At 45.6% G+C, this 22,802-nt stretch overlaps 1 protein-coding gene across 2 annotated transcripts in view; it reads right to left on the reverse strand.

The window, feature by feature from the left end:
* LOC135903541 (uncharacterized) overlaps positions 1-22,802 on the reverse strand; it is a 267,224-nt gene that overhangs the window by 8,454 nt on the left and 235,968 nt on the right. The window contains exons 1-2 of one of the 2 annotated variants that reach the window (XM_065433851.2): positions 15,666-15,856; positions 15,162-15,522 (exon numbers count right to left, since the gene is read on the reverse strand). In XM_065433851.2, coding sequence (XP_065289923.2) covers positions 15,162-15,173 — 12 coding nt within the window. In that variant the 5' untranslated portion in view covers positions 15,174-15,522; positions 15,666-15,856. Of the gene's footprint in view, positions 1-15,161; positions 15,523-15,665; positions 15,857-22,802 lie in introns of those variants that run through there. The other variant, XM_070532142.1, reaches the window with a different exon arrangement.

Raw genomic sequence — 22,802 nt, forward strand, 5'->3', positions numbered from 1 at the left:
TTCGCTTTTATAATAAAACAACTCTTCAAGCTTGATGCCTACAGCCTCCTTCGCGCTTTATTACAGTGATCCTTTGATGAATACATGTCTGCCCGAGTTCCCAGGCAGGGCACCTTTGTTCTCTCACCATCGCTACCCGTTTTTCACATGTTCGCCTAAGAGAGCACAAGTAGTGGTCATTCAGCTCTAATGAATCCTTAGATTGAGCCACGGTTGTGGCTAGGGCTAGGGCATTCTGAACATAGAGGGGAGGTCGATGGTTCGATTCCCACACGCAATGGCCACATTCGTATCGCAGTGGAGTGGGAAAAGGCTCGTGTGGCACGCTTTGGGTGCACGTCAAAAGAATTCCAGGTGTGCCAACTAATGGGAAGACCTCCTCAATACGTCGTTCCTCATGACTCGCTGTGCAGTTTCCGTACGTTAATGGACATAATATTAATGTTTAGCTTTTCAAAGAGCTTTGCGTTAGTTAGCAGATTCTTTATTAAGTCGGTCAACAGCGGAAATAAGGAGCCGAATTCAAATTTTGCCGATAGGCATGGTAAAGCGTAAACGACAGACTTCTGAATGAGAGAGAGAAATTTAAGTAAGGAAAGGCAGAAATTAACCACTCTAAAAATCTAATTTGCTACCTTAGACGGGCTCTGGAGAAACTGAAGAAGGATAAAGCTGGTCCACTTATTGTTCTGAGCCCTTCTGCAAACGCTCATTGAGGGACAGACAAATGATTGTGAAACTCGAGCACAGCAGGAAGCCCGATTTTTTTTTTCACGGGCTATCAGCGTAGCCAGAAAATTTAATGTGTTTCCAAGATGGAAAGAGAAGGAAGAAAAGGGGAGGGGTTAACTAGACCTTGTCCAGTTTGCCACACACGTTTGTAGAGAGGGGCTGGCAGAAAAAGATGGCAATGTGACAGCAGCAAAGGTTCTGCCACTGGAACTTGAGAACGATATGGCTGATTCTCTTTGCAGCGTGCGCGGCCAAAAAATAAATTGCCATCGGCTGCAAACCTGCACTCAGGATAAGTATTCTACTAGACAATAAGGCCATGTGCGGAGGACAAGTTTGGTAATCCTGTGACTAGACTTAATGGTGAGGTCCCGTCGGACCATTTGCGCGGGTCTTTGAACATTATAAAGGACACACCCATCCTTACTGAAGTTATACCAAAATGTGAATACCTCAAGCGCTTTGGCCTGTCTTCCCCAGATGTCGGCCGATGACGAGAGAGAGAGAGAGAATGAAGAGGAAAGGCAGGGAGGTTAACCAGATATGAGTCTCCGGTTTGCTACCCTACACTGGGGATGGGGGATAGGGGTTAGAAAGATGACAGAGAGGGAAACGCAAAAAAAAAAAACGAACGCGCACACATGGAGACACACACACAAAAGGCGTTCCAGTTAAAGTCGTTCACACAGGCCGGTGGATCGCAAGAAGCGCAAAAGCGCTTGCACGGCCTTCTTCTGTGACGGTAGGTCCTTTCGATGTTGCAGAATTCTTTTTTCGGATAGTGGTTGGTCGTCCAGTTGGTCTAGTTCCTGGCTGAGGCATGTCCTCTGTGGAGTGTACTGCGGGCAGGTGCACAAAATATGGCCAATTGATTCTTCATGGCCGCAGTGGTCACAGGTTGGGGTGTCGGTCATCCCTATGCGGAAGGCATAGGCTTTAGTAAAGGCAACGCCCAACCAAAGTCGATATAAAAGCGTGGCGTCTCTACGGCGAAGCTGTGATGGCGCTCGAAGACTTAATGTTGGATCAAGTGAGTGCAGTCGCGGATTTCTTAAATGTGGCTCATTCCATTGCGACGCGGTGCACTGCCGAGCAAGTAGGCGGAGCTTCCGTGCAGCGTCAGTTCTAGAAAGAGGAATGGGGACGTGGCGCTCCTCAGTATGGGCTGAGCGGGCAGCGTGATCCGCCCGTTCATTGCCGACAATCCCGCAGTGACTGGGAAGCCACTGAAAGGTTATGTCGTGGCCTGCATCACTTATATGGTGTAATGTCTCTGTAATATGGAATATTAGTTGTTCGTGCGGTCCGCGTCGTAAAGGTGACAGTAGAGACTGCAGTGCCGCCTTCGAGTCACAGAATATTGTCCATTTGTGTGGCGGTTCATCACCAATGTGATGAAGAGCAGTAAAGAGCGCTGCGAGCTCTGCTGCTGTCGATGTTGTCGCGTGGGTCGTCTTAAATTTGATTGTTGTAGCTTTCGCTGGTATGACGATTGCCGCCGCGGAGCTGCTTGGAAGGACAGATCCATCAGTGTAAATATGCGTAGAGTCACGGTAGTTCTCGTACAAATATAGTAGCGTGAGCTGTCTAAGGGCTGGTGATGACAGATCAGCTTTTTTCGAGATACCAGGTATTGCGAGGTTGATTTTCGGCTGAGCGAGGCACCATGGAGGGATCGAAGGTCTCGCAGCCGGAGTGAAACAAGCTGGCAATGATTCATCATATGCAGTTATCGTTTGGCTGAAAGATGTGTGTGGCCTGTCCGCTGGTAGAGAGGCTAAATGGTGACGAGGAGTCCTGGCTAGATGCCTTATATGGGTCCTGAGTACTTCAATTTCAATGTGGGTCTTGACAAGGTGGTCTCTAGCGATTGCTATCGTAGCCACTGTTGAAGCACTCTGAGGCAGGCCTAGACAGATCCGGAGCACTTGACCCTGAAGACTTTGTATAGTGCGTAGATTCGTTTTGCCTGTGTTGTTTATTGCTGGCAAGCTGTATCGCAGAAATCCCAGAAAAAGCACCCTGTACAGTTGTAACATGGCACTAGGCGACATTCCCCAGGTCTTGCCAGCGAAAAATTTGAACAGGTGGCATATGCCTGTCAACCGCTTTTTCACGTAAGATATGTGTGGGCTCCATGACAAGTCCCTGTCGATTATGACTCCTAGAAACTTGTACGATCGGACCCGTCGTATTACTTGGCCATTTATCGTTACACTGTAGTTTGCCATGGGTTTGCGCGTAAATGGCACCAGTGCGCATTTCTCGGAGGAAATTTCGAGGCCTCGATTACGGAGGTAGACAGCAGTTTGTGTCGCGGCTTTCTGAATTCTCGCTCGCAGCTGTAGGCGTGTTACTGCAGATGTCCATATGCAGATGTCATCCGCGTACATTGATAGCCTGACTGTGGTTGGCACGTCCTCAAGGAGAGCAATTAGTGTTAGATTGAATAACACGGGGCTAAGTACACCGCCCTGGGGGACGCCGCGGTAGCTATAATGTAGAGAAGTATGGCCTTCCTCGGTGCTTACAAAAAAGGATCGCATGGATAGATAGCTCCGTATCCATTGAAACATCCGACCACCCACTCCTACCTCTGCGAGAGCAGAGAGGATGGCTTCATGCGTAACGTTGTCATACGCCCCTTTAACGTCGAGGAATAAGGATGCGCAGAGACGCTTACGGCGTTTCTCATGTTGAATGTAGGTGACCAGGTCGACGACGTTATCGATCGATGATCGACCGCGTCGGAAGCCCGCCATGGCATCTGGGTAGGTGTTGTGGTACTCCAAGTACCACTCCAGGCGTCCTAGGATCATCCTCTCCATTACTTTGCCCACACAGCTCGCCAAAGCGATCGGGCGATATGAGGAGAGCTCCAACGGCGACTTGCCAGGCTTCAGCAGTGGAACAAGGCGACTTGTCTTCCAGGTTGTTGGTAGCGTGCCATTTCTCCAAGATTCATTGTACACCTCAAGAAGAACCTCTCTCGCTCGCTCCCCCAGGTGACACAAAGCTCGGTAGGAAATTCCGTCAGGTCCTGGCGCTGATGTGCGGCTACACAAAGCTAATGCTGCCTTAAGTTCGTGGATCGAGAATGGTAGATCCAACCGGTGATCACGTGGTGGCGGACAGCTGCTCGAAGGCGATGGAATGTTGGTAGCTGTGAGTTGGCCGGATAATCTGGCGCAGAAATCCTCTGCCACGTCAATCTCCGATCTCTTTTGAGAGAGGGCAAGTGCCTTGAATGGGAATCGCTGTACGGGAAGTGTCCGCAGTCCGCGCACCGTTCTCCATAGTTGCGATAAAGGCTTGCGTGGATCTAGCGACTCACAGAAGGCAGCCCACCGTTGCGATTCGAGCTTGTCTAACCGGCGCTGTATCTTCTTTTGCGTGCCCCTGGCGGTCCGTAGATCGTCCATTGTTTTCGTACGTCGGTATCTTCGTTCAGCACGTCGTCGGATTGCTCGAAGTCGTTCTAGTTCCACGTCATAATCATTAAGTTTCGAGGAGCATGTTAGAGTACGCATAGTGTCTTGCACCACGCTCTTGATTGCCTCTTCCAAGTCGAAAGATGGATTGGCGTCGCAGTGTTCTTCCATAATAGACTGAAATTTAGGCCAGTCCACTCTTTGGATCGTATCCCGTATTTTGGAAGCGGTCAATCCTCTGATCTTGATGTACGTGGGGATATGGTCGCTTCCGTGCGTCTCTATGTCCACAAACCACCCTGCACGTCTGACTAGGCTTCGCGAGACGAAAGCCAAGTCAAGACAACTGCTGTACGTGGAGCCACGTAAGAACGTAGGACTTCCATCATTCAGCAGCCAAAGTTCATTACTGGAGGCGAAAGATACCAGAGCTCTGCCTCTTGCGTTGATGATCGGACTTCCCCAGAGTGTATGATGGGCGTTGAAATCTCCAGTGATGACCCAGGGATTGGAAGTTGAGGAAAGGATGTCTCGTAGTCTGTTGTAATCAAATCGACTTGACGGAGATAGGTAGGCGCCTATAAAAGTGAAGGCCAGATTCTTTTTCCTTACGTTTAGGCATATATATTGATTGCTGTCATTAGGTGGTACAGGCTGATGAGTGTAGGTGAGGTCACGGCGAATGAACACCAAAACCTTACTGTTTTCATAAACAGCTGACGACATAAATGATTCATATCCAGAAAGCCTGATTTTGGTCGATAAGTTCGGCTCGCAAATGACGATAATGGGAAACATATTGGCGAACACGAAGCGACGGAAATCCGAAAGGCGCGCTCTGAGTCCGCGGGCATTCCACTGAAAAATAGCTGCTTGTCGGACCTCTTCCCTAAAAGACCGTGGCTGTGGAGCCATGATCTACTCAAGGGTTGCAAGCACCGGACTCAGAGCGTCCAGTACTTGAAGCGCACTTCTGGCAGACGGTGTGTGCATGTTGCTTAGCAGCACGCGAATGGCATTCATTAAAGGCCTAATAAGTGCTATCACTTGCTCATCTGTTTTCCGCGACTCCTCGGATACAGCACCTTGCTGTACTGGGGGCGGCTTCTTCTGCGGCTCTTCTGGCGGTCGTGTACGCGGAAGTGGCGGCCATTCCTTTGTGGAGAGAGATCTGGCAGTTTGCTCCCTTCCAACATTGGTGATCGGAGTGCTGGAAACGTCCGCTGATGATGATGCTTGACGAGGGGACTTTTCCTGAAAGCTTGAGGTTTTCCGCCGTGAAGACCGTTGTCGGTGACGTCGTCTTCGCCGTACTTTCACAGCGGCCTCTTTGTGGGTAGAGTTATCTCTCACCATTTGCTTAAGAATGGTGAACTCTTTCTTGATCTGGGGACAGTCTTTGGAAGAGGCGCAGTGATCACCTTGGCAGTTAGGACACTTGAACGTGGTTGCGCTGCAGTTGTCTTCTGAGTGGGGTTCGGCACATCGAGGGCACACGGCCGAATTTCTGCAAACACCCTTCACATGTCCAATCTTCTGACAATTGAAGCATTGCATTGGTCTTGGAATAAATGGTCGAACCTGGTGGCGAAAGTGGCCGACCTTCACGTAGGGTGGAAGGCAGTCGCCTTTGAAGGTTATCTTCACACAACGTGTGTTGCCGAGGCGACCAACATGCACAATCACGTTGTGTTCGCTTGCTGGTTTTATGAGAATTGGGAGGTCTGCATTAGATATTTCATTGTCAATGTCATAGATGACTCCAGTTATTGTGGCACCATTCGTTGGCACGATGGATCGGACCTTGATGTTTCCCAGCTGCGTTACATGTTGTAGTATGGTCAGTGCACTCGGGTTCATCACATCGATTGCCAGGATGTTTCGTCTAGTATTTATCCTGACATCCTTGATCTCATTTGGCACGGTGTTCTCTAGATACACGGAGAGTGCTTGCCTGTTGAGGACGCGCAGGTTGTCGGTAGCGTTCTGTGGCACAAACAGGATGGAGTGAGGCCATCGCTGAGGAGCTGTTTTCACAGTGTTCGAGCTGGACGCCGAAGATGAGTTGATAATTCTTCGTTTGGCCTTGCGGTACTGAACAAGTCGAAAGCTGTCCTCCGAGGACTCGTCACCTGATGCGCAGTACAGCTCTGTGTCCTCGCTACCACTTGACGTACTTCCTCGCTTCCTCGAACCGATGTCCGCGGGTGAACGGGAACCGGGAGGATCCTCGGGGTGTTGTACATCCATCACCGCGATGGAGGGGGCGGTAGACCCCACAGGTGCAGTAAGAAGTCCAGAAAAACACAGAGACGGGCGAGATGTGTTCCGCAAGAGAAGCACTTCGTCTTCCTCCGAAATGACGAAATTTGCCCTACACACATTGTGACGCAACGGTCAACAATCGGTGCCCATTTGTTCCGGTCGTAGCGGCGCCCCGCACGAACCTGTCAGTCAAAGTGACGCCAACATTGATTATTCTCTTCAGTTGGTCCCGCTGCAGTTGAAGGACGCAAACTGATATATTCAAATTGAAAATTAAACTGCCTGAATACAGAGCGAGTCAGGAGCGTTCCATCACGCCCGAGACCAGATCACCCGCACTTTCTATATTCCCCGAATAAAAGTTTCGAACTTCGCCAGTTCGGTAGGGTTGCACAAAACGAGCTTAGAACATTTGTAGCTTAAGCGACATTTCTTGACTGGCGTTAGATATCCCAATGACTTTGCGACATGTTTAAACTACTGCTACTTGTGTTTACTATCTCACATGTCCGAGCTTCTCTCTGGTAAATATGTCTGTGTCATCCTAATAGCATATACCATTTGGCGCTACCATTCTGAAAACCTTACACATGTCTTCGCCACACGTTGCTCCTGATCTGATACAGTCACTCAAAAAAATCCCAACAGCTTGCGTGGCTGGTGACGGTCAAGATATATCCCCCTTTGTTAGTTTGACAAGAACATTGTTCTGGGGTTCTTCGCTGACTGACAAGGTTGGACGGGCGGCTGAAGCCAGTGGAGCTCTCGACTAGGCCTCCCCCATGAGAATAATCTATTTTTATCATTGCATAAAGATTTCTTCACCCTCACTTTCTCTCTCTCTCTTTCTCTCTCACTCTCGGGGGTTCTTTAATTTGCTCAGGATTACACTGCTTCTGTTGCCATGCCTGCGGGCTACCTCACGCTACATTTGGTCTTTCGTGGCTGGGTGTGTGCGTAGTGTGCGCGCTTCGTGTGTCAGCTTCTGTATTTGTGCGAATTTCTGCGCTTTTCAAGAGGGCGAAAGCGCTCTCCGGAAGACCACGGAACCGTAGGCTCTAAGGAAAGCCTCAGCGCTTGATATTGCGTGAACACTAAATGCAGGAGCCCTAAATTAAGGCCTTTCAGTGAGATATTTATTGCCGGCACCAGGCAAGCTCTCTTACGAGCCACACTTCCGCAAACAGCACCCGTTCTATTAATCTTATTCCGCAATCGCAGGGTGGTACTAACACTTTATGTAGCGCTCTCGGACAAGTGCTCAGAAGTGCCGCTAAGCCTGCGAATTCTGCCGCAATAGCGGGGCCAGGGGCGCTACAGCCCGCCGGCATGCGCCCACCAATCTCTGACGGAGCGTTGGTTGCGCAGGGCCATCGTGAAAAGCAGAGTGGGCGTCCGGCGTGGGAACAGGTATCGGTGCTCCATCGGCTCCTATCGAGGCCGGAAGACGTGTGTGCACAAGAGGCGGGGTGGCGGCCAGCCGATCTGAGACGCGGCGAACAAGAAACGGGTTCGCTGCTCACCGTCTTCCGTCGAGAGCTGCTAACGCGGTTTTCACTTTGTTCCGTTGCCGAATAGTCTGTCTTTCCTTCGTTAAAACACGTCGGCGGGCTAGTTTGGTTAGAATCCATTACAGAGTGTAAAAGCGCGACTCAACGAGGGCGTAGAACGAAACGGAAACACAGAGAAGCGCTGTCTCTGTGCATCTGTTTCTTTCTACGTCCTCGTTCAGTCGAGCTTGTACACTCTACCATGGCTCTCTTTCCGACGGTATGTTAGCCCCGCTATAGGAGGATAATGGCATTACATCCCTCAAAATCAATACAGTCGGCGTGTTGCGAGCATCGTATATAAAGATGGAATTCCGACATTATTGCCAAATTATCGGAGACCGACTAACTTTTGTACACCGAGCTATTCCATCTTTAATAATAATAATAATAATAATAATAATAATAATAATAATAATAATAATAATAATAATAATAATAATAATAATAATAATAATAATAAAATGTGCTTGTTACATCCGCAGTAGATTTCATTCGAAATGTCAGTATCAAGTACGACTTGGCATATGTTAAATGTCTCTGTCGAGATTACCAGCGGGACGTTCTATTATTGAAAAGCATTAAGGAAACGGGAATGTCAGTGCTTCCGTAGGCCGGCGATCTAGTTTACGTAGTCCCTTTGAAAGGATCTGACGAGACATACCGCTTTCAGAGGTCAACGTGCTAAAAATAATTAATCAAAATACCCTATCGCAACGTCATTGAAACAAAAATAGTTCGCGCTATGCAAAATAATGGCTAATATTCAGTTAATTAGTACTTTAAGCCAAGTTAAATGCGTTTCTTTTCAGAAAAGTATTTTCGCTGGCAGAGATTATTTATCCTGTGGCGTTCCGAAAGTTGTACTTCCGAAACTTACGAAGTTTTACTTCGTCTTGCTCATCATTCTGAAGCGTAGCTAAGAGAGAGGGTAAATTTACGCAGCGTCAGGCCCACTGCCAAAAAAAAAAAACAGAGAATAAGTGATTCCTGCAAAGTGTGGCTATATATGAAGTACTCTACCTGCTTCTTGGAAAACACATATCAATAGACCCACGCGATGCATAAGACCGTCGCAATCGCACATTCTGATTGTCGGACGACCGAGGCGACCGCAGTCAGTGAACCTGAACGCGATTTCCCAGGCGAAATTCACGGGCGCCACTCGACCGGTTCACGCGCCTGTTCCGGTAGCGAGCCTCGCAACCGATAACCGTGAACCCGGGAACGCACTTTTGTGTCGCCGCCTTTTGTGACGCCGATACCGTGGAGCTACTTGCGTATTCAAGGGGGGGGGGGGGGGGGCGAGGGGGCGTTCTTGAGGGGAAGGAGAAAAGGCTAGCGCTATTTTCTGCAACCCATGCGGGAGCACGGCTCAGCGTCAGTAGGGTGGAGAGGATGGGGTTAAAAGAGAGACAGGGTAGGAGGGAGAAAGGTAGAGGGTCGTCGAGATGGACCCTCTACCTTTCTGAATACGCTAGATTACTTTCTCAACGGCGACACCCTCCATCAGAAACGAGGCTTACTGCGAAGAGCACAACAGCTGAGATGAGTCGTGGTTGAACGACCGGGTGAAGGTCCGCTGATAAACTCATGTTTATTCATGCCGTATGCATTACGTCTCGTTTCGAAGGCGCCCGATCCTTCAGCTGGACGAACGACACCTAAAGAAACCTGCCGGGACACTTTGCCGGCTCGGCCGCAAAAACACAGGCAAAGACGACGAGACTCGTTCTGGCGTGCGAGATACCCCGAGGATTTGTAATCATTAAGGCAAGTAAAAAGTATAATAATGAATGGACCGTGGAAGCAGCAGGAATTTTTCATGGAGAGGTAGTGGGCAGTCAGACGAGGTTCCCGAGCCGATGTCCAGTTCCACGAGTTATAACAGCCACTCTGGTCTGGTGATTACGATTCGCTAGGTTGGGTGCGAATGAGACGGCGTAGCACTGAAGAAAAGAGCGTTTTTAGCGGTAAGTGGTGTCTATGCTTCAGGTAAAGATTCCACTTCCCAAGAGAAAGTGTTATGGTGTTAGAGTCGCCATTGCAGATTTGCCAGATGCAAGGCTATATTCAACAAACAATTTCAGCTAGTTTCAGCCGACCCTTTCAGTGATGATCCGAAAATTTTTTTCCGAAAAACAAAAAACAAAAAGGCAGTAATATGGCGGTGAAAGCTCACGCGTTAAAATTTTATTAGGTGTTGACGAAATAATAATCTCGCCCATACGGAGTCTCTTTAAATCTACACGCACAATTTCGCGTAAACAACGATTTTTTTTTATTGCACGACTTGTGATTAAATAACATCTGAGAGAAATAGCATTTTTTTGCCACCAACCTGAAATTTAGTTATACGGAAATGAGGCTTCCAGAGAAGAAATCAATGGGATCTTCGACCAAGAACATTTGTCGGAATACTTAAGTTATAAAGTGCCCAGTATTTGAGTTCTAAAGAGAAACTTTATGCTGAGAATGCTATAAATTTTCAACTTGCGACGTCTAGTAAAACAGCGAAATGTGAACGACGAGTAGGAGGGAGTTGCCATATTTTGCGTGGTGATAGCACCCAATAAGAACAGGATACGTACTTCACTTGTCATTCCCGAAGCTCTTAAAATGTTCCAGAATGTCATAGACGTATTCCTTATGAAAAAAAAAATGGAGGTGCGTCGTATAAAATGCATCAATAGAAATATTTTTAGATGATTTCTAATTCAAAAGAAACACTCGTAAAACGAGCTTCCGAATAATTTCTTTGAGTTTATTAGTCATGTAATTGCACTTAACGCAGTAGCAGAAAAAAAAGCGCACAAAGTTATCTTTTACCCTTTTTGAGGCTGACATTTCGCCAGATGCGGAGGATAGCTTTTTCTAATTTCTAAAATAAACAATAGTTAGTGTTTATACTGAGACCTCAAATATGATGATCAATAGAGTACGTCCAAACTCCACTCACAAAAACGGTGTACTGAACATTCCAGTCGAAACTTCTGCAAAAATCCTATCATTCAAAATTAAACCTGTACTGCGTGCTTCGCGTTAACTAAGTGGTGTAATTGCCCTTCAGAAGTCATGCAATCTTATTGTTTAGTCTCATAATTTAATGCTATACCACACCGATGAAGTGGTGTGCCTCTTTGTTGTGTACCTGACACTCTCTGCCAAACTTGAACAAAGTCTAAGCCTTGAAGCAACGCCAACGTCGCCTTCGAGCCGCAAGCTAGCCTCAGGCAGCAGGTGTTGAAGCCGCAGTACGAAGCCCTTCCAGAAAAGACAAAGTAATGGCCAAGTCAATAGCCACGGCGATGATAAGTCCAGTTTCGCCTTTAGCGATCGTGCTGCTACAAACTGGGGAGCCACTGACTTTCCCCGAATCATCGTTTGGGATACCAGAGAGCTGGCTGGAGACATACGAAAGTATCGCTATGTAGGACAACTGGAACTACTACAAAAAGTACCGCAATCTGTACTTCTTTGGAGGGCTCCTCTCGGACATGCTTCGAGGATGTGCAGCAGCATCCGGTCGCATGCCCAATCTGATTAGACAAGTCCCTTTCGCTATAGAATCAGCGACAACATTCAAGAATTTTCGAATACATTCAGTTGGCGGATCTTGTGGCGAGTGATACTTAATAACAGTGACAATCTGACGAAAGACGGCCGGCCACCAAATGGAAAACAATACCATGCCTAACAAGATATTTCTGCCTTTCGCCTAAACAACAGCCAAAGATGCTTCTGATCACGCTGAACGAGACACATACTATATATTTGTAAACAGGCTGCCAACACAAATAAAAAAGGGAGTTGGTTACGGAATGCTACCACGCAACGAACAGATTAAAATGCCACAGCCTCATCTCTGCCAGTGTTCCTCAAGAATAGTCCCAAAAAATTGTGAAACTAACACGGTGGATGGTTCAGGCTCACCATTACCTGGTGTTCTAATGTTTCACTTCACCGATATGAACACCACTACTAACACATGGTAGCGTTCTTTTTAGCTGCTGAGAAACCAATGCGTTCAGATGCTGTATTTCTCTCGCGTCTCAGTTCCTGCTTTCCGGAATCGAACACATTAAGACCGTAAATGCCCCTCAATGCATCGTGCACGAAGGTCGCGAGAAGCAGCCGTTACCCAGCCTTCTGGCATTAACCCGCTTCCTTGGATAGAAAAAGATAAAGTGAAACGTGATGCGAGACTCCCACTTCGTGCGAAAAAAAAAAGAACACCGGGCACGTGGAACTGTTTGGCGGCGCCGAAGGGTGAACTAGCGCACAGCCGGCGGCGGAGGCACCGGCAGTTTCCCAGCGCGGCGTGCAGCATTGAGGAGGAAGAGGGGCCAACGCCGATCCCGTGCGAGCGCGCCGTGGATCGTTATTATCACCGGCACGTTCCCCTGACACTTCCATCGCCGAACGGGCATCGCTAGCGGGGCGCGCGTCTTCGCAACCGGAGGAGTCCAGGAAGTGCGGTGCGCGACTCGAGGGAAGCAAAGCGCGGCTTTGCCTTCCCGCACGACGTGGTTCAATAGCGGACGGCAGATACACCAGAAACAGGAACAAAATAGCTGCCGCGCTTTTTCGCCGAAGGAAACGCTAAGAATCGTGGAAAAAGGCCGGAGGAACTTCATTTCCATTCTTCCGCTTTCCTCCGTTTCGGTAATGGTCGGCTTTCTGTAGAAGGCCAGCTCTACGTAGATGAAGACGTGGATCGGCGGTGGACAAATTGTGATACTGGGTCCATTGGCCGCCTAACCGGGAAGGCCGCGTGGCTATGTCCTCCGAGAACTAGAGCAAAAAAAAAAGAGCTCGCGAAGATTGTTTTTGTTATGTGGCTGCGTAGCTCTTGACTTTGGCATTGAAGGACGTCTCTTCAATTGGAGGAAACTAGTGCGGAAGGGTCTGAATTTTTGACGTTTGTTCCTATACCGCGGAAGCTGTGGGAGCACCAACCTCATGGCACTTCTATATGAGCATTTTTCTCTGGTTAACCACCCAATTCTATGTGGCGAATTTCCGATGCGTATTCGAAGGGCAACAGTCCTAGTAATATATTCCATACAAAGCCTACAAGAAAGGGAAGATATCATACATAAGAGAACAAACTACGAAGAAAATGTCAATTCAGTCCTACTCATGTGAGGGGCGTATATAGGTCGACCTTGGCCCGTGCAATGATGCGGACCTTGACCAATCTTATTGACTGGATTAGAAATTGGCAAGTATTACCTCGGGCCACAAACAGTGGCATGCTTGTCACGTGTTTAATACATTTGGCAGCTGGTAACCACAATTAGAATGGTCACTTTAGCCGGAACACTTGAAGCAATATGACTAGTCCTTTCTGCAGGTACTTTGTTCGCGAGAATCTACAAAATTGCGTCTCATTTAGCAAACGACCAAGCTTTGAGAAACTGTTCCCTGCAACTCAGAGTTGTGCAGAGGAGTCAACACTAAATCAGCAAAAGTACCTATGCCACTCGCATGCGACAAATACTTTCGTACTTTCCACCGTTAAGTTTTCTGTGGCAAAAAAAAAAACTATAACATATGAGAACAGTAAAAGAAAGCCCAACTTCACGCTAGACCTCGCTGACACAGTTACCACATGTTTTTAACAGTTTGTTTTAAGACATTCAATATCTACCAGACGCTAGGTATGTAGAAAACCTCTTTCATTAAAGCGTTTAATTGGCAGTATCTAATTGAGGTACTCACTGCAGTTTCTTGTCCTACCTTGCAAAGTGAAAGCATTTTACTCCTTACTCATGTATTGTAGTACTAGTGAGAAACGTGTCGCCCAAACATCGGGACTGTCCTGGAAACTTCAGGCGCAGTTAAGGAGGTGGTTATCAGTGATACGCATTCATGATTATGTGTTACAAATCAGGTATGAGTAGATGGCGGTAAGGGGATCTTGGTTGGCCATGACACTGAATAGAACTGGCGGTATATTGCAGTAGCTAAACATCTCCTCTCCTCCTCCCTCCTGAAAAAGAAGCGACAATTGGGGATGTGAGACAATTAGACGACTTCACAAGGTTATAAAATTGGTGAGTACAGCCTGTGTTTGATTAACGTAGTATCACAGTAATAGGATGTCTTTAGTAGAGGTATTGAAGTGGACTGAATTGTGTTAAATATAACCATCACTTTCCAACAAGAGCAGAGTGGTGAACCCACTGCCCCATATTGCGTCGGCCCCATGCTAAAAAAAGTTATCAACAACAATAAGCAATTTTTATTTGCTTTTCCAACCTTCACTGCATGCTGACACATCAATTCTCGTAAATCCTGCACACCGGGGCAAGTGCTTTCCCAAATTGTACTGGCGAAAAAGACGAAAACAAAGAAAGAAAGGCTGTGCTTGGCGCACACGTTTCCGGTTAGCATGCATTTAAACATTTTCTTAAATTGTGGGTGAAGACTAGAAATGATTTGAGAGGTACCATTAGCCTGCCAATTGCTTAAAGTATATCTTACGTATAGTCTGCTTCTCGTACTGCTGTCTATAAAATTGTTCATCTATTTTATTCTTTTCGCATCAGGTTGATTGCTTCTATTTTAACGCACAAACCCCGGAAGATTCGGCGGTTCACATTTATTGCATTACCGTTAGCCTCTCTATTTACAATCAATTATATGGCACAATGTCGAATCTTGTGACAACACCAGAGTCAACATGCAGTAACTTACGCTGTACTTGTATATAGCTCAAACACAGTGATCATACGTAAGCGACCAGGTAAAACTCGATAGTCTTCACTCGTCGTCCTCCGCAAAGACGAACATAAGTGGTCAAACCAACCGCACTTACGTCAACAATAACTCTGACTACTACCCTTCAAGGGTTAATTTGGTTTTTTAATTTGGTTAATTCTTTTTTATAGCCCGCAGTTCACAACCAGAGAACCATGGTGATTATGCACCGCTCGGATCGCAGACGATGCGGGAAAGGAGTGACATTGAAATAGAACCGCAACATTATATCAGTCGTAAACAACATACATCCAGTAGCCCTACTGAAAAAGTGCATTTTAACAATGGGTGCCGTGATTGTTAACCGCGAAATGTATCAGTGCGAAAGGATCGAACGTGCGAAGTCTCCACACCACATGCCCACCATTCGATTCTCCGGTATCTCGGACGAAAGGGTTGAATCATCTGCTGCACTCACCTGAACAATCATGGTGATTTCGCTTCGGCGAAAGAGCAACGAGGGCCTATTATCTCCACGACGGAAAACGCCGCCTCCAGTTGCCAAAAGGCAGGCAGGCAGGCAGGAAGGTCCCGCACAGGTGTCGACTCCGAAGAAGGTCGGGTCGGGCCCGTCGGATGCGCCAGGCGTGCCGAAGTCGAGGCTTGCGCTGTGCGAAGAAGCTGCAGAGGATGCGATTTGCTCTCTTCCCGGTTACCCCACTGATATTTCTTTCACTTTCTCGCCGGCCGGCCCAGCAGTTTTTATACGGAGAGGGGTTGGATGCCCTAGTTCACGTCCCTTGCCAGCTTCAGCCGCTGCCGCCGGACGAAGCTCGCTTCTGGGGGGGAAAGAGCGCGCCGGTTGTCCGCGTGCAGAAGCACAGGCTACGCTAGCGCCGAAAAGCGAGAGAACGAAAGAAGAAAGCACTGGAGTGAAAGAACCAACAGCACAAGTCGCCATCGACAGGTCTAGACGACTCACCTATGCACGCTTCACAGCGCATCATCATCCTCCCACGTGGAAAGCACAGAGGGGGGCCTAGCACAAAACAAGAAGGACCAAAGTTCGGATACGACCTTGCGACCGTTCCTTCACCTTGCCAGCGAGATCGACCTCGTGAACTTGAGGTGGCTTCCTTCCTTCTCGTTCACCCTTTCTTCGCCCGCGAAGAGAACGATCGAAAACGAGACGCGTGTGCACGTGGCAGTTAGGCAACAAGGCGGGAAGCAAGAAAGAAAAAGAAAGAAAAAGAAAGGAAAAGAAAGAAAACATGCGTGGAGAAGGGACGGTGATGCCGTATAGTCGTAAACATTATGCGAGCAGCCCTGCCCGCGTTCGGCGGGGGGTTAGCTGCGCCGCGACTGCTCACGCAGCGGCAGTGTATGCCTCACAAGGGGCTTAACCTTATCATGAATCGGTAGGAACTTTCTGTCCTCTCGCCATTTTTGTTTTTCCTGTTTAATGATAAGGCCAATCTCAAGTTCGATGTCTGCAACTCGCGGTCGTTCGGAAGGGGGAAACCAACCATGGCCCGCGCCACTTCTGTAGTTAAAATAAGTAAAAGTCGTTATTTGCCACTGTCTGGCAACGCGTTCCTTGGCTGAAGTGAGAAGACTTATGGACAGCTACACCCGACACGTCCTTGGCGGCACTGCTGTTTGTTATAGTTCTGCGCGTGAACAAGTTCACATGTCCCAAGAAGCGCTTCTCCATTTTGTAGCCCTCTGCGTTGAATAATAAAATGGGAGAATAAATCAAGCTGATATCGACCTTTCAGGAGGGCTTTCTCTTGAAGTTGGTGTTTACGCTTCGGTATCTACGAACGGACGATGCATATTATGGCGGTAAATGCTTCTTGTTGTGTAATTCCACGTGATCTTTTGTATGTTTGTGGATCTCAGACGTTGCACTCTTTCAGTGCGTTTCATTTAAATGCTTGGTCTGCGCTATCTAAGACAGACGATCTTGAGTTGCTTTTTACGTAACTAGGTTTTGCTTTTGATGTGGTCATGGTGACTGAAACCTGGTATGGTGAACATAGCAGTATACTCAAGCTTCCTTTATATGACAAATTTGTTTAAATTGCACGAATAGTCGCGGTGGTGGCGTACTATTGATGGTAAAAACGCTCTTTCAGTGTGATGCCTGAATTTTCTGTCATCAACGCAGACTATGAAGTTTTGTCCCTTGTTATCGAAAACAAGGTTGTGGCGGTCATATATCGCCCTCCAAACAGAAATTTAAGATATTTGTTCGCTTTTCTTGACCTGTTCTTGTCCTTCATAAGTGAAAACAAAGATGTTGTCACTTTATGTTGTGATTTCAATAATAACCTCCTTGCAGATAACCCCACAAAAAAAGAATTTGAAAATCTTTTGAATTCTTCTGCCCTCTTAAGCGTGATGTGCAATCCTACACGTGTTGCACTGCAGACTGAATCACTACTTGGTCTACATATAACCAGCATGCACATGCCTATTCTGAAGCAGGCGTAATAAATATTGATATCAGTGATCACCGTGGCGTTTTATGTGCGTTCCGAAAAGCAAATTTCCTAATACAAAAAAATACCAAAGTAATTTCAAGATATGTCGAATAAAAATTTGAACAATTTCCAAGAGAAAGTTGGTAATCATGGCTGGAGCAATGTTCTTAAGGAAACAAGTGCCGAAAGGGCCTATGCTTTGTTTGGAACGGCTTTTTTGTTTATATACAACGAGCGCTTCCCCTATAAACATGCACAGGAACGAAGGAACATTAGGAAGCCATGGATTACACCTGAATTGCTGAAGAAAATTTATAAGGACAGGCTATATGAAAAGTTCGAAAGAACTCGAGACCCTGAGATGCTTAAAGCTTTTAAAGTCTTTAGAAATAAACTGACGGCGGAAATCCGCAGTGCACGTGATCAATATTTTTGTAACCAGTTTTCGGCTCGATGAATAAGTCGAATGAATTATGGACGAAACTGAATCGACTTCTCAACAGATCTACAGGCCCAAGCCCAGTAACAAAAATTCAGACTCAAGTAAAGAACTTGCAGGCACTGATTTAGCTAACGCCTTCAACAGCTACTTTACAGAGATAACTAGTAATTTCGTTGATTCTATTACTCTTCATATAGGAAAGGAGAAATCAATGTTCTTTTCGCCAATATCAGTTTTAGAGGTCATGTCGGTTTTCATGGGGCTAAATAACAGCAAATGTGGTGACGCAGACGGCATTGTAATGAAAACCGGAAATTTTGTGAAAGGAGACATAGCAGAGTGCTTAGCTCACATATATAACCTTCGCTTATCTCAAGGAACATTTCCGCAGCAAATGCAACTCGCCAAAGTGAATGTATTGCACAAGAAATGAAGTAAGAATGGCTTTGCAAATTTGAGACCCATGTCTATACTACCAATTTTCTCAAAAGGATTTGAAAAAGATGGTTCTTACAAGAACAACAACTTTTAGCGAACAATGCAATATTATTCACAGCGCGCAGTATGGCTTCCGGAAATATGTATCAACAGAAATGGCGCTGCTAGAACAAAAAGAATTTATCCTGCAATCGCTCGAATATAAACAAGTAGCCCTTGGAATATACGTGGGTTTAACAAATGCTTTCGATTATTTAAATCACTCCATCCTGCTAAGGAAACTTTATATGTACAGATTCCGCGGAACGCTTCTATCGCTTCGGACGTCGTACTTTAGTGAGCGGAAGCAGTACGTGTATTTAAATGGCTACTCTCCTAATATATTGGCCATTTCTGCTGGCTTGCCTCAAGGGAGTATTCCGGGCCCATTTCTGTTTAACTTATACTTGAATGACATTGTTAACGTCGATCCGATGGTGAAATTCGTCATTTATGCTGATGATGTAACACTGTTATTCTTTGTGGGCAGCACGGATGAGCTAAATATTAGAGTGAACAGAACGCTTGTGGAATTAGATACAGGGGCGCAACTTAACAAATTGAATATAAACGTTAGTAAAACGAAGGCTGTCATATACCGTGCGAAAGCGAAAAGATTAACAATACCTCAGTCATTATGCAGCACAACTCAATGATAGAAATAGTAAGCGCATTTAAAATACTTGGAGTCTATTTTAGTGAAAACATGACCTGGGAAATTCATATCGACCACAACAAATGGTAAACAGACCGCTACCGCATTTGTTAAATTTCTGCCATAACAACGAATTCCCTCCCGAAACAGCATCGAAGCTGGAACTGAAATTGTTTTTCTGTGGCAAAACTCCTTTCTCTTGACAGAATTTCACGTGGTTTTTTCATCGCTGCGCATGTACGCAACCCGCACTGCAAAGTAACAATGTGCTGTTCGTACTACACAACGTGTACAATTTTTTTTCGTCATTTCCTTCATTATTTCATTTCATTTTATTTCATTTCATTTTCATTTTTATTTCCTGAAAGACCCCCGAGGGAGTATTACATAAGGGGTGGGTTTTTTTTTTATGCAGAATATTGTTGACACAATGAGCAGTGCGATGTTACATTTGATATGCTATGCATGAAGCTTGATGGGCAGATGATGAAGGCGATGTTGCGAGAAAGGCCGTTCCAGTCTTTTGCGGCGCTGGGAAAAAATGAAGCATAATATGTTTCAGTGCGGGCACGTGGGTGAGAAACTTGCAACGCATGACCAATGCGATGACATATGTGAACTGCAGGGATAATATAAGGAGCGCTATTAAGTGGCCAGTGAAAGAACTTGTGAAATAGAGAGAGGGCTGCAAAGCGTCGGCGACAAGACAAAGGTAATGAGTCACATTCGGCTTTGAGGGATGAAGCACTAATTTCATATGAATACGAAGCATGAATGAATTTAGCAGCACAATTTTGAACGGATTCTAGCGTAACAGTGAGACCTACTTCGGGTGGGTTCCAGATGGGAGAGTTTGATATGGATCGTACTCAAACTTAGCCCTCACTAATTATTTATAAGCAAGTAGTTTTACGTGTCTGGGAGTGTTACGTAAATGACGGTTTAAGAAACCCAAAGTTCTGATAGCTTTTGACGAGACTTTCGCAATGTGCGTGTTCCAAGATATATTCTTAGATAAGGTAACTTAAAGGTATTGATAAGTGGTTAGTGATTCAACGGGGACGTTAGCTATGTTATAAGTGAAGGGGAATTGGACGATGAGTAAAGGAAATGAGCTTGCATTTAATAGGGTTTATTGACATTAGGCAGTCATCACATCATTGTACTATGTGGTCGAGGTCTTGTAGAATCACATGGTCAAATGGGCTGGTAACGGTTCACTAAATAACACAGTTGTCAGCAAATATGCCGATATTACAAGATACATGCAAAGGCAGGTCGTTAATGTATAATAGGAAGAGAAGAGGACCGAGGACAGAGCCTTGAGGCACTCCCGATAATTCTGGAAGCGGGCTGAATAATTTGTTATTTGTAAACACTACTTGTGAACGCTTAGCTAAAAATTCTTTTATTCAACCTTATACATTCGGGTGCAAGTTTAAGCATAATGATTTTTAAATTAGGCGTGTGTGGGGTACTTTATCAAAGGCTTTCGCGAAGTCAAGAAATAAGGAGTCGGTTTGTGCGTAACATCAAGGTTAGCATGAAGGTCATGCACAAAGATGGCAACCAGGGTTTCGCAAGAGAAACCCCAAAGAAACGACATGAGATATGTGACATGTCGTATCATGTGATACGACATGAAAACATAGGTAAGGAAGTGTCTACTTCTTTAGTGAAAACAGATGAAAAGGCCTTGTTAAAAGCATCGGCACATTCAGCGTCTGAAATAACCTCTCCAGGGTCGTTAGTAAGAGTGGTAGAAGCTACTGCTTGGGGTTAATTATCTGCCAAAACGTGCGGGGGTTATTAGTTAACATATTAGGCAGATTGTTGTAAAAGAAAGTATATTTGGCGTTACGGATTCCTGTGAGGCAAGCTTTTTCAGCTGCCTAATACTTGGCCCAGCTTTGGGCACCTCCTTTAAGTTTGACATACCGCAATAAACGTTTTTTCTTGTTATCTAGGCGGGGTAAAATTTTGTTAAACCATGGTTTTGGGCGGTTTACAGGTGTAGTAGCTTTAGGGATGAACATATGTATTAGCTCGGTTAGTTTCTGCTTAAAAGTGAGCCAGTTCTCCTGAACAAAACAATGGTAAAAATGGGTCTCATATGTCGGTAAAAAGGTGCAAACTTCGTTATTTATGGCATCATAGTTGCCCTTATTGTGTAAGGTTATTGTTTTCTTGTGCGAAGGATTGGAAGGCGAAAACTGTAGCATTTTTTACTTGCACTTTTTTCATGTTTGGATGTGTCCCTTTCACATTAGTGTTTCACACAGTTTAAAAACTTATTTCTCGAGTCAGTTATTCTCACTCTTATGGACTAGTTATTGGTGTATTACTATGTGTTTCTGGTTTTTATGTTGCTATGCCAAAAATGTTCTGTTTCTTGTATTCTGTACTCCGGGGAGCTGGGAAGTAGTCAAGCTGACTTGTCAGCTTTTTTTCCCGCACTCCCTCACTTCATGAGTGAAATGAAGGACATCATCATTATTATTATTATTATTATTATTATTATTATTATTATTATTATTATTATTATTATTATTATTATTATTATTATTATTATTATTATTATTATTATTATTATTATTTACAAGGCTATATTGCTAGACACTAGATGCGTATTTCTCAATTAAATCGGGCGTCAACACTGCGGCTGGCACACCGTGCGCGTAAGTGACAAGCGAAAGGGTGAATGCTGTTAGTGATGACGACAGTGTTGCATTGTACATTGTGATATTGTGTGTCTGATAGTCTAGGAAACTCACTGAGACATGGAAAGGAAGCAGGTAAACAAAGGTCAATTTTCTGGTATGACTTAGTGATGTAGATAAAGTTATTCACATTCATTTTAGTCACAAAATACAAGCCGGAGCTTCTTAATGCGCTTCTCACTGATCTTAGCCTTCAGTCTAATTGAAGGTCCGAAATCCCCCGGTGCGACCAACTGAAGCTTCAGGAGCAGATGACATACAAAATGGATTCAATGACAAGCTTGCTCTCTTTTTTCGCAACGCATAATGCAACATTTTAGTATTTATGTTGAAATCCAAGTTTAAGGTCTCGATTTAAGGATGGTTTTAAAGATCGCTTTTAAACTTAAAGATCGGCTTATCACAAAGATGGTGTGCGCCACACCGACGGTAAAACAATGCAGAAAATTTCCCTGTACAGAAATGAAGAAACTTGCTGCCACTCATCCAAAATCATTAGTACATCCTTGATTAAAAAGGGCATTGTTTTCTCTTTCTTCTATTCATGACGAGGATTTTTCTTAGATTTGTTGTCAAGCAGCAAACACTGTCCAACTTTAGAAAGTCCTTCGAGCTAGACCTTCGTAATTTGGACCACTCTGCCTGTCCCTCAAGCTTGAGTACAAATTAAGCTGTACAGTGTATCTCCATGGAGTCTGGTCCATGCTAAAGGTGTTACCTCCCCGTACAGAGTGTACGAGCGTTAACATGTCACGATTTCCTGGTCAGAAGACATTTGAACTTCATCGCAGCATGAATATACAGTCGCGACGCTGCGAGTCCAGAGTATTCAGCCGAATATATGTAAACGAAGAAATTATTACGCTGACTCGCTCGCTATACATGCTTGCAGGCGCAATGCTCCGCCAATACGTTTAAAACGAAGGGAAGCGCGAACAAGACAGGTAGCGATGAATAAAAATGAAACACTCGCCAAGCCTTTGTCTTAAACCACAATGTAATGGGTCAAGCATATTATTGAACTCGAGGAAATGTGAGAGACAGCGACTGATATTATTTTTCAAAAGGCTTACAGAAGCAGCTCGTAAGCGCTAAGGCCGATAAGTAGTCACTGACGAAAAATCTTTATCGTGCTTCAACACCGGGATAACATCTAGACGGAATCTGCTATCCTTCCGTTATGATGGCAAACGCCCAGCAGCCCAGATAGTATTGAAAAATGTGAGTAGCGTAATTTCTGTGTCTCGGTGGAGGTGGAGACTTAAAGGTGGAGGTGGAGACTTAAAGGTGGAGGTGAAGACTTAAAGGTGGAGGTGGAGATTTAAAGGTGGAGGTGGAG

This window comes from Dermacentor albipictus, chromosome 1 (genome assembly GCF_038994185.2).
Source record: "Dermacentor albipictus isolate Rhodes 1998 colony chromosome 1, USDA_Dalb.pri_finalv2, whole genome shotgun sequence".
In the NCBI taxonomy this organism is placed as follows: Eukaryota; Metazoa; Arthropoda; class Arachnida; order Ixodida; family Ixodidae; genus Dermacentor; species Dermacentor albipictus.